Source organism: Triturus cristatus, chromosome 11 (genome assembly GCF_964204655.1).
Source record: "Triturus cristatus chromosome 11, aTriCri1.1, whole genome shotgun sequence".
In the NCBI taxonomy this organism is placed as follows: Eukaryota; Metazoa; Chordata; class Amphibia; order Caudata; family Salamandridae; genus Triturus; species Triturus cristatus.
Window position 1 is genome coordinate 183,789,379 of NC_140594.1, and position 14,010 is coordinate 183,803,388.

Consider the following 14,010-nt stretch of genomic DNA (forward strand, 5'->3'; position numbering starts at 1 on the left):
CCCCGTAACAAAATCGGCCGAAAACCGGCCATGGCACAGAGCTCGGCGGCACCCCCAACCCCCCGCGGGGGGGAGGAGGGGGGCGGCCAAGCACTTTGCCAGGGCCGGTTTTGGTTCCCAGTCCGGCCCTGCTGACTTCTGAATGTCAGTGTTGCTAGACAGCCAGATGCTCTGCTCCCAGTGCAGCGGTGGGGGCTGAGGCCCCTCCCTCTCGCATCCTGGCCAGGGAAGCACAGCTCTCATTGTTCATCAGAACTGTTTTATTGCCTTGCACTGTTGCCATTCAACAACAATTGACTCTATTTTATATTGTGTTGACAGTCGCAGGAGTTCACAGGACGGGGTGGGCTCGAGCTGCACATTTGAAGGTTGTTTCTAGCTCGATAACCCTGTCTAGATCAGATCGCGAGACAATCAGTGCCTCGAGGAAGAGCTTTCTTGACCCGAAACTGGAAGCAATCTCTGCACAGGCTGTCTTAAGTATCTACTGGCAGTCTTTTATTCTGTATAGCCTTATCAACGTCCTACTTCCTGCCTGAAACACCTGCCCCCTTCCTAATCTATTTATAGAATTATTAATTTTATATATAGCGCCCTGTTGCCCGAGGCATCAATGCGCTGCACGGGTCACACAGACACCTGGTAACAGTACTGCAGTACACAGAAGCGATAGATACGTTTATAACACTGCACCTCCGGGGAGTGGCCTTCGAGTCAGAGGGTACGTGGATGTGTTACTGAAAAGCTGTTTATTTCTGTTTTCTTGAACACCAGCAGAGTGGGGGCAGTTGTAGTTCCTCGCAGAGGGAGTTCCCGAAGCAAGTAGCGGCACCACAGAAAGTGTGTGTGTGGCTCTGTGTGTGGGTGCAAATGCAATAGGTCTCGCATTTGAGAGAGATTAAGCTATCGACATTGTAAAAAACAAAAACAAAAAGAATGTCGTGATCAATGCCAATAGCTCTAACTTTAACAATGCCGAGACCATTGCATTGTAATTGCTTGTTATTTGTGTTTATCCACTGATCAGAGCAAATGTAGACAGGAGCTCAGTAGGGAAATTGGGAGAAACAGTAGGAAAAAGGTGGACATTTGTTGGGGAGTCTATATGTACATGTCTGTGTTTACCACAGTACCACCTGTGCAGGCCTACAGCCGTTACACTACATTTGCAGACAGCTCAGATGCGTTTTCCCCCACAGCTGTTCAGATTTTGAAGTAAAACTCACTTAATTTTCCAAACTTACAGAGCAGGTGTATAAAATGGTTTCTCTGAAATGGCTGTATGAACTGTCAATAGATTTTACAGCTTCACTAGGATTAAAGACACTTTGCATGCTGGCCTCGAGAACACATATGATGAGACTAAAGCTACAGGACCGATAACTCGTCTTTAGCTGGCTTAAAGCTGGGAAAGCCTATCGTGACCCTCATGACAAGGGGATCGGCAGCCATGGCTGCCCACGCGCTGTGCTGCAACAGTGCGCACTGCCAGAAAGAAAAAAATGGCTGCCACCTTTTCACGTAAAAAGACGCTGAAACCTAGATTAAGAGAGAATTTTACCTTCTCACCCACAGGAAAGCAACGCCCGTGTATACAATTAGATTGGAGACTGATGTTTGTGAGCATGATTGTCTAACATAGGATGCTTTCGTAAAGTTTTGGGTTTTGATTATTCTTTGCTTTCATAGATTTCCAAATGAATAGTTGAAGTAATGGTTGACTCTGCACCGCAGTCATTCCACTAGGTCCAAGATTGGGTAGACTTTGTTTCAAGCAGTGAGATTCTGAAAATGTTTTTAAAGAATACTGTTGATATGGAAAGCAGATTAACGGACGGATTAGATCTAAATAAGCTCGCCCCCCAAAATTTGAGATGAGTGTTCCTCAGCAATATCTGTACAAACTACAACCGAGCATTCATACATGAACATTTCAGCTAGCTTCCTAACCTGCAAAGTTACTAGCATTGCTAACTGAAGGGTCAGGATGGAAGAGCATGTAACATCTGTAGAAACTGTGTTGAGTCAGTGTAGAGTGTGATTATGCTAGACTAGGACTGCAAGAGAGCCTGCAGATAGGAAGAGGCAGGCTCAACTACCTGGCCTTCGGATCATCGAGCGCCAGGTCGCTGTGGTCCCAAATACACACTCAGGGAGTGAGATGGACTCAGTGCGGGAGATTGACACAGTAACTCAGTGCAGTGTGCCTAGGCAGTGCTCGTGGGAGGGACTGGCTCTATCTTTTAGTGCAGTACTTGCATATTGTTGAAAGCATAAAAGGCATAGAAAGAGAACATGAGTCTGCAAGGCGCAAGTGAGAACCACAAGAAAAGGCTAGAAAGGATAGTGCTTGTGGTCCTAATCTCTAGTAGATTAGAGTCTCTTGGCCCCCACTCTTTTAGCTGCTAAGCAGGAGTGAAGAGGTGACAATGGGAGCAAAGTAAAATGAGGAGCAGCAGGAAAGTATCTATACAGGTTTGTGATGTTGGGGAGAAATATCAGCAAGTGATATTTCGTGTGTGTGAGAGAATGAATCCATTTGGTTCCCTAATCCAATTGCCAGTATTCCATCGATTTAGTTACTGGAGACCTGGTGTCTCTCTCTCTCTCTCTCTCTCTCTCTCTCTCTCTCTCTCTCTCTCTCCCTCAAGCTCTATCCCTCTCTCTCTCCCTCTAGCTCTATCTCTTTCTCTCTTTCTCCCTCTTGCTCTCCCCCTCTCTCTCCCCCTCTCTCTCTAGCACTCTCTCTTCCCTACCTCTCTCTCTTCCCCCTCTCTCTCTCGCTTTCCTCTCTCTCTCTCTCTCTCTCACTCTCTCTTCCCGCCCTCTCTCTCTCTTCCCTTCCTCCCTTCCAGATATCCGGACGTGCATCAAATTGATGTAGTGCATTGAAGCCACGTGGATGCTCCAGTACTGATACCAGGGTGCACTGCGCCGTCTGCACGCAAACAACTCCGCTGCCATCGCAGCCTATAATTAGCTCCTGCGAAAGTCCCTGTGCTGTCACACTGACACCTGAATACAATCTCTTCTTAACACAAACATTCATTTGCAAACCTAACGCCAAACAAGTGTCTATTTTCAACATACACAACAATGACATCACCACTGCTCAGCCACAGACCTCATTAGTCGTGTCGGCTTAAGCAGCACACCTCGGCGGAGCGTCAACTCTTTGCCCCTGGCCTACGGGCTATGATTAAAATGACTCTTGGATGGGACATGTGTCCGCATTGCATCCACTCACCTGGGCCCCAGCAGCAGATGAAGGCCGCTGGGTAAAGCACAACTCGCCGCTCGGCCACTCTAATCAGTATCGATTGATGGTTGTCCAATGGTCCTGCTATCTGCACATACCTCCTCTGCACAGCGCAGACTTTAAACAAAGGCACCTACGGGAAGAGAAGAGGCACACTCGTGTTACAAATGCACAGTTTAGTGAGGCGCCTATTATGTTTAGAGATGACAAACCGCGAGGGTTAGTTCTCGGCAATCTTCTTTTGAAAGCTGTGGAGAGTGGAGACTTCGTGCAACATACTACGACGGAAGTCAAAAAGTGTAATTTAGAAACTTGTGGGCAAATTTACCAGCCCCGATCGCCCCAGGGTCGTCATTTTTTTTGACATCCTGTGGTGATAAGTGCTTTGCCTTATGTACAAGGCAGCGTTAACCTACTTAACGTGGCTTCACGCTGCCTTGTTAATAAAGCACCTGTTCACACTACACTTAGCGTGAAAGGGGAGGGCATTGGGTGTTGCGGTGGGCGTTTCACTGTAACACCCATTGATTTTCATGCTGCCCCCTATTTACAAGGACAGCGTAAATAGAATGCAGCGCCAAAATTAAGACCAGGGAAAAGCTGGTCTTTAACAGGCAAAACAAGGAGAAATGCCTTATTTCTCCTCGTTTTTGCAGTTTCGTTGTGTGCTGCTTTGTGCGGTGCAGCACACATAGGAATAGCAGAAAACCATTGCTTGTTTATGCGCAGGAAGGTGTCCCTTCCTGCGCATAAACAATCTTTAAAAAAAAAACATTTTGTAACTTCTATGTGTGCCACACTAATCACAACTTCCTGCACATGAACATCTTCCCCTCAACGCAGACACCCTTGCACCATGGCGCAAGTGCGACTGTGTTGCCGCTAGGCTGCTAAATTTAGCACAAGCGCAGGGGGAAACGCAGGGCTGCACCATATTGTTGTAAATATGGTGCTGCCCTGCATTTCAGAAGTGGTGGAGCATGGCTTTAAGCCAAGGAGGATAGCGCCATGCACCTCTAGTTTGTTGTAAATATGCCACTAGGTTATTTGGTTTCATAGGCAAAAGGGGGTTTCAGCTCACCACGTTCTTTCAAAGGCAGTCACATACACACTCAAAAACACATCAACCCTGAATCCAATGTGCAATCCTTTTAAAAAACAGTAGATTTTGTCTCCAAAGTTGGTATTGTATGCACATTTATTATAGGTACACACAACATGTGCTGCAAGAGACAAAATATTCCAGACCCTAAACATCTGGAATATTTAATGACTTTCCCCACAGTATTGCATGTAAAAACTTGGGATTTATAGCCAGGATAACTGAAAAATGATGCAAATGAATATTTTGGCCTCATTTTGAGTCTAAAATATATCCTTGTTGGTGTGAGATACCACTTGAACCTCCTGGTGAGGCTCGATATGGTTACTAATGAAATTTGTGGCTAGTAGTAGGGCTACTTCTACTCCCATCTCTGTCACCCACCCCTAAACAATGGGCATGAAAAGGTTCCCTCCGAAGCCGGCACTCAAAGTCGCTTGTCCTTACTCGCACTTCACCAGAACTAGGTTTGGAGGCATGTAAAGAGTCCTCACGCTACAGAAAGGAGGCTCCTTCATTCTCTCATAATCAAACCTCATGCTTATTTTTATATTTGTGCTTGTTTGATAAATGCAGCGTACCAGAATAATGATGCAGGCGATCATGAACGTGACCAGGAAGGCTGCAAGTCCATAAAAATACACTTCTGTGCAGGCAGCGGTGTTGAAGCCCAGATAGGCAGTTCTGTTAACAGGAGCAGCATTATGCATCAGAAGACACCTATGGCTGTAAAGAGAGGGAGATAATAATATATATCATAAATTATCCATCTCCTATTCCTCTGCTGACCTGCCCAAGATCCAATAGAACCTCAGCTCGGCGTACATGAAAAAATCTACATTTATGATGAAGTAACCGCAATGGAGATATCACAATACAAGAAGTAGGAGAGGCAATCTGAGTATTACAGGTTTCAGAAAAAGCACGGGAGTTCTTGAGAGTGGGTGGGTGAAGCATTGACGATGAGAGTTTTTTATACCAGAACCTGGGCTTTCTACTTACATATCATCCGCTCGGGTGTCCTTTGTTTTTTGATGAGGATCCCAGGGAATACTAGTGAAGATGTTTCAAACCTTGTAATGGAAGAGCATGGGTGACCAGATATCCCAGTGAAGCTCTCCAACTTTCCAATATGTTACGATTAGAACTAGGGAGACCTCCTAACCTCAAAACCTCCTAAGCTCATCAAGTTGAGAACGGAAGTAAAACACGTTTTGATCCACTGATTGTTCCACCGCTCTCTGTCAGATCTCCTGATGTTTGGTGGTGCTTTGAAACAATGTGTTTTTCTATATATAGCCTACAAAATAATTGCATACATAAAGGGCCTGTATAGCCTGTAAGGCTTTCTAGATAACAAAGTCTTCTTTAAATTCAAGGCAGATCTCGATCGGCTCATTGGCCAGTAACTGAGAGCAGATGCAATAGTTGAGCAATGTTTTATTTGAAGGGGGCCGACTGCTGGTCACCTCAATCTCATTATTACACCCTCCAAAGCCGATGCCTTATGAGAAAGAAAGAGAAGTTACTTGTCTGTAATCCTAGGGTTTTCTTCCAGGGGAATTCTCATCATAGTCATAAGCACTGAATTGTCCCACCCATGCGTTGGGAACCCCGGGGTCAGGTTCAACTTTTGGCAGAGCAGCAAATTCTCAGTTCCATTTCTGAATGCTGCATGTATACACAACAGGCACAATAAAAACAGGTAGCAGTATGTTACATACCATGTAGTGTGAGTTTTCTGATACCCGAGGTTAGACGGCAGACACAACTAAAGAACCGCTGAGACTCTGGTATGACACATAAAAAGTGTTCTCTTCCAGAGGATCCTCATCAAAAGTCATAAGTACTGAAAATTCCTGCCCATGCATTGGACTCCCGGAGCACTTTAAAAACATATACATATGTGTATACAACTTTGTACAATAGTACATTTACATATGGTTTCAGCCTACAAAAAAAGGCTCAACATGACCAAATATAATTTTATTTTCTTTTTAAAAAAGAAGCCAATTGCATAAAAACAGTCACGGACCAGGAAAAGTGACCACAGAAAATCTTTCACAATCCTTATTATGAAACGGAAAAGGAAAGGGAATGAAGGACAGTGTTAGACATTAGACTGCAACGCAAAGCATAGGAAAGGAAAATGGACACAGTGCCTTCAAGATCTTCCTGATACACCCTGTATCCCATCATGCCCCACAGCGAACAGTTAAATCAGGTCATTTGTATGGAAGATCAGAGAATCCTGGGTGAAGATTGATAATAGCTTTAATCTATTTTGTCTTGTGTGGGGGGAGGGTTGACTATGGCTACAATGAGGATTCCCCTGCAAGAGAACTAGGATTACAGGTAACATTTCTTTCTCTTCCCGGAGGCCCTCATCAATAGTCACAAGCACTGAACAGAATAGCAAGCCCATCCTCTAAATGATATGGACATGAAAAAGAAAAGAGCTCCAAAATCACCCCAAGGGGTTCCACAAAAAAGGGTGTGCTACTTGAGTATCTACTCTGGAGTCTGAATCTAAACAGTGAGGTCTAGCGAAAGAGTGAACAGACTTCCAGGAGGCAGCTTTACAAACCTATGAAATGGGAAACATTTTAAGAATGGCTATTGTAGCAGCTTTTCCTCAGGTAGAATGTGCTTTATGTCTACCAGGTAGGGGCTTCTTAGCTAACTGGTATGAAAGCAATATACATGATACCATCCATCTAGAAATGGGCTGTTTTGTTAAAGCTTGTTTTTTCTAGGCTGTAATTTATTAAAAGACCACCTGATTGCCTTTTTTTTTTTTGTCTAATAGAATTTCAAAACTCTTCACACCTATTGCAAATGCAGAGCTCTCTCAGCTGGATTTGTAAAGAAAGTAGGTAAGGAGATCGTCTAGTTAATATGAAAATCTGAAATCACATTTGAAAGAAAACTAGGGTGGGTTCTCATCAGCAGTCTAATACTATGGAATACTATGTGGGGTTCTAATATGCATAAAACTTGAATTTCACAAATTCTGTGCACAGAGGTGATTGCCACTAGGAAGACAATCTTCCAAGTAATAGGTTGTAAAGATGCCTTGTGAATATGTTTGAAGGTGGATCCCATTAATTTAGATAGCACAGTACTAAGTTCCCAAGGAAGTGAAGGAGACTTAATAGGAGGGAATACCTTCTTAATATCTTCTAAGAAGTCCTTTATCACAGGCATTCTAAAGAAGGGGGTCTGCGATTAAGATTTCTCATAGGCAGTTATAGCCTCAATGAGCACTTTAATGGATGAAAACTGTAGACCAGACCATGCTAAATGAAGTAAGTAAGGGATTGCCACGTTTTCCCAACACATGGAAGGGTAGTAGCTGTTTTGAATGCACCAAATGCACAACCTTTGCCACTTGAAGGCATAAGAAGTTCTTGTGGAAACACGTTTGCCTTCTACCAAAAAGGTTCATGTAGTGTTGTGGTAGACTTAGATGACCATATTGTAGGAATTCAGGAGACAGGCCACTATGTTCAGAATAGGAAGACTGACGTACAGAACATGGCCCCCAAACTTGTACAGTACATCCTGTTGGCAAGGAAGTCTCTTGTGTGGACGCTCGGATAATTGAAGGAGATCTGTGAACCACCGTTGGTGGAGCAATCAGGAAGCTATCAGTATCATTCTTGTTTTAGACTGGAACAGTTTTATCAAAACTGTTGGCATAGAAGGAAATGCGCATAGGAATTTCTTTGGCCTACCTATGAAAAGGCATTACCTTTCAACCCTGTTAGGTAAAATGTGAAGGCATAATCTTGGCATTTATTGTTTTTGCCTCTGCGAAGAAGTCTATTTGTGGATAGGCGCAAACGTGAAAAATGTATTCTAAAACTTCCTCGTTTAGAACCCAGTCGTGGTTTTCTTGAAATGCTTGACTAAGGGATTCTGCTTTTATATTTTGTATGCCTGGAATGTGGACAGCTCTGATTGCCAAATGTCTCGCTATGAGCCATTTCCATATGGCTTGAGATTCGAGAGACAGCGGTCTTGAATTAGATCCTCCATGCTTGTTCAGGTAATACATTGTTATTGTCTGTCCGAACAAGAAGGGAGTTCGTTTTGATGGACAGTAGGAAGGATTTAAAAGCCAGTTCTTAATTCAAGTAGGTCGTTAAAGTAGGTTTTCTCTTTGTTTGACCATATCCCCCAAGTCCTTAAGTGGCCCATGTGAGCTCTCCATCCTTGGATAGAAGCATTTGTGACTAGAGTTTGAACTGGGAGATCCTTGTTGAATAATGTCCCTTTTATTATGCTTATTCCATGGAAGTGACTGAATTGCCAATTGTAAAAGGGTCAATCTCTTTTCCCAGCTGTCTGAGAACTGGTTCCACTAGTCTAGGCATTCTTCTAAAAGACTCATCTCAAGACTGGCATGTGAAACCAGGAAAATATAGGATGCCATCACCCCTCGTAGGAATGATTTCTGTTGTGCTGCTGGGTGAGGCAGATTGTGACACTTCAGGCAGACAGATGACACAGTCTCTCCGCCAAAGGATATACTTTTGTGTATCCAAAATGGCACCTCGGTAGTATATTTTCTGTACTGGGTGGGTAGTAGATTATTTGAGATTTACCTGAAGACCCAAACTGGCCAGAGTGTTGGGGCATATTTGAAAATGTTTGAAAGTCTCATCTGATGATGTATTAGCCAGTTGTCTAGGGGAGGGCAGGTGAAAATATTTTGTTTCCTTAGATGTGCTGCAACAGCTATACATTTCACACATTTTTGAGGAGCTTACTTTAGTTCGAATGGGAGAACCTTGTTTTGAAAATGCCTTTTATGAATCAAAGACATGTTTGAGATTTGTTTACAATTGGTATGTGAAAATAAGCATCTTGATGGTCTATTACACACATCAAATCGCCTTGGTCTAGCTGAGGATATATCTGGTGTAGTGCAAGCATTCTGAAATTTTCTTTTCCTATGTATTTGTTCAGTATTTAGAGATCGAGTATCGATCTGACCTCTTCTTTTGGCGTCTTTTTTTCAAACCAGAACATTTCAGGAATAAATTCCCAATCCTTTTTCTGCTGAAAAAGCACATCCTCCACTGCATTTCTATAAAAAGATGTGGACCTCTTTCTGCAGCAGATATTGTTGAAAAACCAATGTGTTAGCTGGCGGTAAAGAAGGAAAGGGGACTTGAAACATAGTCATGTATCTATGCAAAGCCATTCTTGTTAGGTGATCGACTATGCTTCCCTCCACTGGAGTGGCTAAAAGAGAAGAGGGAAGAAGGAAGCCATTGTTTGGCAGGAGGTTTTCCAGAAGCTGCATGTTGTTGTTGATCTCCTCTACCTCTGGAGGGCTTAGGAGGATGGTAAGGTTGCCTTTGATGTTGTTGATGCTGATGGGACCTGTGAGGGAATTTTAACCTTCTAAGCGAAGTGACGCCTATCATAGAGGCTGTAGTTTTTTCTTTTCTCCTAGCCTACAGCTTTTAAAGTCTTCATGCAAGAAATGTTTTCGTCTACATGAGAGTCAATGAGAGTATGTCCTGAAAAAGGCAAGCTCAGAATTCTCTGCTGTGCTTCTGGTTTGAGTCCAGTTAGCCTCCGACAAGAACTCTGCCTAAAGCAGATACCATGGCAGATCAGATGTACCCGCTGCTGCACCAATGATTTGGTTGGAGACAAGAAAGCCTTCCGTAAGGACCTCTTGGAAATCTTGTCTATCTTCCTTAGATAGCTTGTCACAATATTTTTGGCGAGAGTCCCAGAGAGATCTGTCATATCTCCCCAAAAGAGCAGTGTCACTGGCAGCTTTCATGTTGAATGCTGGTGTTCCACACATCTTTCTGCCTCCAGAGTCCATTAGTTTGCTTTCTTTATCAGGTGGAATGAAAAAAGAAGGAGCTATTGCATAAGACTTTTTGCTGCAGCTACAAAAACTGAGTCTGGAGTAGGTCTGCTGTAAGAAACAAAGGGTTTCTTACAGCAGAACACTGGCTTGTATTTGTTTTTAAGTCGAGATGGTGCTGACTTTACTGATGCAAGTGTGAGGAACAGCTAGTTCAAGCAGACCAGGAGCCAGAAGATGTTTTCTGATGCAGTGTCTTGGAAATTATGGTAGTAGAACTAGCCATTGCAATGTTAAATTTTTCTGTTCCTCTTACTAACACGTCATTAAGGATTGTGACGTTATCAACTGGAGAGACTCTTCCTGGATGTGTGTCAGTCAGAGTAGGTGAGTAGTAGCTGATAGATGAACGGGAGGTGGCTATCTAGGATGGAGCCAGCCTCTGTCAAGTGGGTGATTTCCCACTAGATCTTTTCATTGGATCACCTGGATAGCGTATGGGGAGAAGACTTCCCTTCTAGATGTTCTCTGAGATCTAGCTCCTGACTTAGATCGTGTACAATGGTGCCTACTTGAACTTCTTGAACATTGCAGTGACCTAGGAGGAGACGTCGGCAAAGGTGGACTTCTGTCTCTCTGTCGTCTTATAGGAGCAGAATGAGCTTGTGGCAGTGACGTCCGAGAGGGGAGCAGAGGAGATGATATGGGATCCGTATTGGGTGGTGTGCCTAGAGAAAAATGGAGAGATGTTAAACCCCTTGGTGAGAGAGTACTTGACAGGAGTATTTCAGGAGTTACCCAAAAAGGTAAATAATTTTGGGAGTACTCTGAATCTGAAGGTGCATTTCCTTTTCTTAGGCCTGGAAGTCATCGTGCTGAAATTCTTCCCATTGTTGGTGGAGATCTAGCTCTCGATGCCAAGGGAGGCCTCGACGGAGTGGAGCTAGTTTTTAACATCAACAGTAGTCTTAAAGGTGTCTTTGACATTGATGGTTACTATTACGCCCAGGGATGTTTTGACATTCACTGTCAGGAATCCTCCGAGGTCAGATGGTGTCTCGAAGGTGTCTTTGATGGCGTACCAAGTGGGGTAAGTCACCTGTCCTTGACATCATGCTCCTCGACGTAAATAGGGAGTTTCACCCCTTTCTCTGATGTCTTTTCTCCTTTGATCTACCCCTAGGGAAGTCCATGGAGTTGGAGGTGGGAGCTCTTATGAAAGAATGACCCAGCAGCTGCTTCCTGTTCTTTTCATTCCTGTATCCCAATTCAGCCTGATATTTATGATCTTTAAGCTCTCTTCTGGAGAACATCTGAAAGTGGCTGCAGGTTTCTGGAATAAGGTCTTCTGGAAGGCAGACTCTGTGAGTGTCGGAAAGGGCCTTTTTGCTGTCTACAGGAAGGGCACGTCACAAAAAGTGAAGGCATTTTGACAGGAAAATAAAGACTTTTGTGTCAGAAAATGGTTTAAATACACTCTACGTCTGAAAAGAAGTTGAGTTGAGTACATCCGAAAAGTAAAGATTTTGGAAAGATTTCCAATAGTTTTAGAGCCGAAAAGGCAGAGCTTTGTGCCCCAGAATCCTGTTTCCAGAAGCTAGAAAAAGGAACAGACCATTCACCTGTGGGGCATGATGGCATACAGGGTGCCTTGTGAGGCCCTTAAAGGCACAGCAGCAGTTTTTCATTTCTAAGTACTGCATTGGAGCCTATTGGCAAACACCGCCGTTCACTCCCTTTTACTTTTAAAAAAGGTTTGTGAATGATTTTGGTTTGTGAGAGATTTTCTACGGTCACTGTTTCTATTCAGTGACTGATTTTTTGTAATCAGCTTCTTTTTAAAAATGAAATTTGGTCATTTGTAGCCTTTTTATAGCCGGCAAACACTGTACTGTTGTACATCGGTGTATATACATATGTATTTGTTTTTAAAGTGCTTTGGGATCCCCACACGTGGGCAGGACCATTCAGTTCTTATGGGTATTGATGAGGAGCTCCTTGGAAGAGAAGGCCGGCTGTACTTATCATCCTCTGCCACTTTTTATGTGTCGTAATAGAGGTTCTTTCATCTCTTCTGCAGTATCAGAAAACTCACACTGCTTGGTAGATAACATACTGATACCTGTTTTTATTGTCCCTATTTAGTGTACATTTACATTCTGAAGTGGAACTGAAAGTTTGTCGCTCTGTCAAAAGTTGGATCTGACTGGTTTACTAACCAACCAACATAGACATTCATGTGTTTTCACTCCCTCTGGATTCTTTTGTACCCTTCGCCCACCTTGATGACAGATTGATGATGCTGCCATAAATATATATATAATGAACAACTGACGTCAACTGTTGCTTATGAAAAGTCGTATATGTTGTCTGGGAGCACAAATGGTGGGTTCTGAATACCTCCTGAGTCAGCCAAGGAGTTAAGGGAAGCACCATAGGTGTCCTCTTTGGTTGGGATCTTGGGTGATTTAGTGACCTACATCTGGTTCAGTGCTTTAGGTTGACTAATCAGACCGGTGCAGTTCTAAGAAGACAAAGGCATCATTTCCCCGTGAAGCATGAGACTGTCCCTGACATTCAGAGAAGATAGCACAAAGTGTTCAAGCCGAGAAGCTGGCGACCTGAAGACATTAGTCCAGTCTTGTACTTGCGCCCTGTGGCACCCAACTTGGAGAGTCAATAGACACGTTTTGAGACAATGTCACTTACACTCAATCAGGTGTAGTCACCCCAAAATCTTAAAGAGGAGAGATATCCAATAACCCTACAGAGAGGTTGCTGAACATTTTGCAAGTCAGTAAACTGAAAGAGGTGAGTAAACTGAAACAGTAGCAAAGACAAGTCTTGTGCACATTTTCCTGGCTGGGTAGGATCCTGGTGGCACAAGCCAGTGTTACGTTCAATGATGGTAAGTACTGCCAGAGGCAGAGTAATACAATAGGATGAATGAGTCATGAGTTATAAAGGAAATTCCAAAGGCAGTTAGAGAAGAATATTAGTAAGAGTCACAGATACCCCTTTAGTGCATTTCATAGAGTTCGCAACATTCTCCAACTTGTGTATGGGCTCCTGACATTTCGCACCAAGAGTACGTTATGAGGATCTGCAGGTGAGACAAGTGTAGATGGTGACGCAGATACTGGGTGTGACCTAGGCACAATGCTAATATGTGTTCATGGAATAGTTCTAACTTTTGTCAGACATAAATTTGTTCACACTTAGAAATATATTTTGTAAATCAGACCGAGTGTTGAGGTTCATGTGATGGCAGAATACCTGTGCAGCTGACTGTAGTTCTGGTAGCATTCGTTGACATTTCCAAAAGAAAAAACAGGAATCATTAAAATCAATGGAACAAAGCTGCAAAGAAATAAAGAAATTTAGATTGAAGACACTTCTATAGATAAGACATTTCAATCCATTTTACATATAAAATATCGCCATGGTACCTGCATGTTTTTTATTGACCACAATTATATTTTGTGTAAAGTATTTTCTTCAATGTGATTATAAAGCATACACTTGTACTTTGATCCATGGCTTATTCCCTTCAGCTAAGCTGTGTTGCACCAACAAATAAAATACTCTATGTGCCATGGCATCCATAGAGTTAAACCAATAAAGCCCCCAGTACGTTCACAGGAAACCTACCAAAATGGAGCTATGTGGTTTCCACTGTATCAGTATCAAACATCCCATTGGGGAAAATGCCTCTCTTGCAATGTTCACAACTGGAGTTGTTATCACAATGAAAGTCAACAAAAAGGGTGTACAAGACATCAAGAGTAGTAGAAAACATACACGTTCACCATA

General features: G+C 43.2%; 1 protein-coding gene and 1 long non-coding RNA gene across 2 annotated transcripts in view; one reads left to right on the plus strand and one right to left on the minus strand.

Moving 5' to 3' along the window:
- Positions 1-14,010, plus strand: part of LOC146783876 (uncharacterized) — a 120,297-nt gene that overhangs the window by 87,849 nt on the left and 18,438 nt on the right. The window contains exon 2 of the long non-coding RNA XR_014970578.1: positions 7,171-7,237. This is a non-coding gene — a long non-coding RNA (uncharacterized LOC146783876). The remainder of the gene's footprint in view (positions 1-7,170; positions 7,238-14,010) is intronic.
- The window catches only part of TMEM116 (transmembrane protein 116), a 214,677-nt gene that overhangs the window by 6,130 nt on the left and 194,537 nt on the right, over positions 1-14,010 (minus strand). The window contains exons 7-9 of the mRNA XM_085634079.1: positions 13,474-13,557; positions 4,943-5,087; positions 3,248-3,392 (exon numbers count right to left, since the gene is read on the minus strand). Of these exons, the coding sequence (XP_085490205.1) occupies positions 3,248-3,392; positions 4,943-5,087; positions 13,474-13,557 (374 nt within the window). The remainder of the gene's footprint in view (positions 1-3,247; positions 3,393-4,942; positions 5,088-13,473; positions 13,558-14,010) is intronic.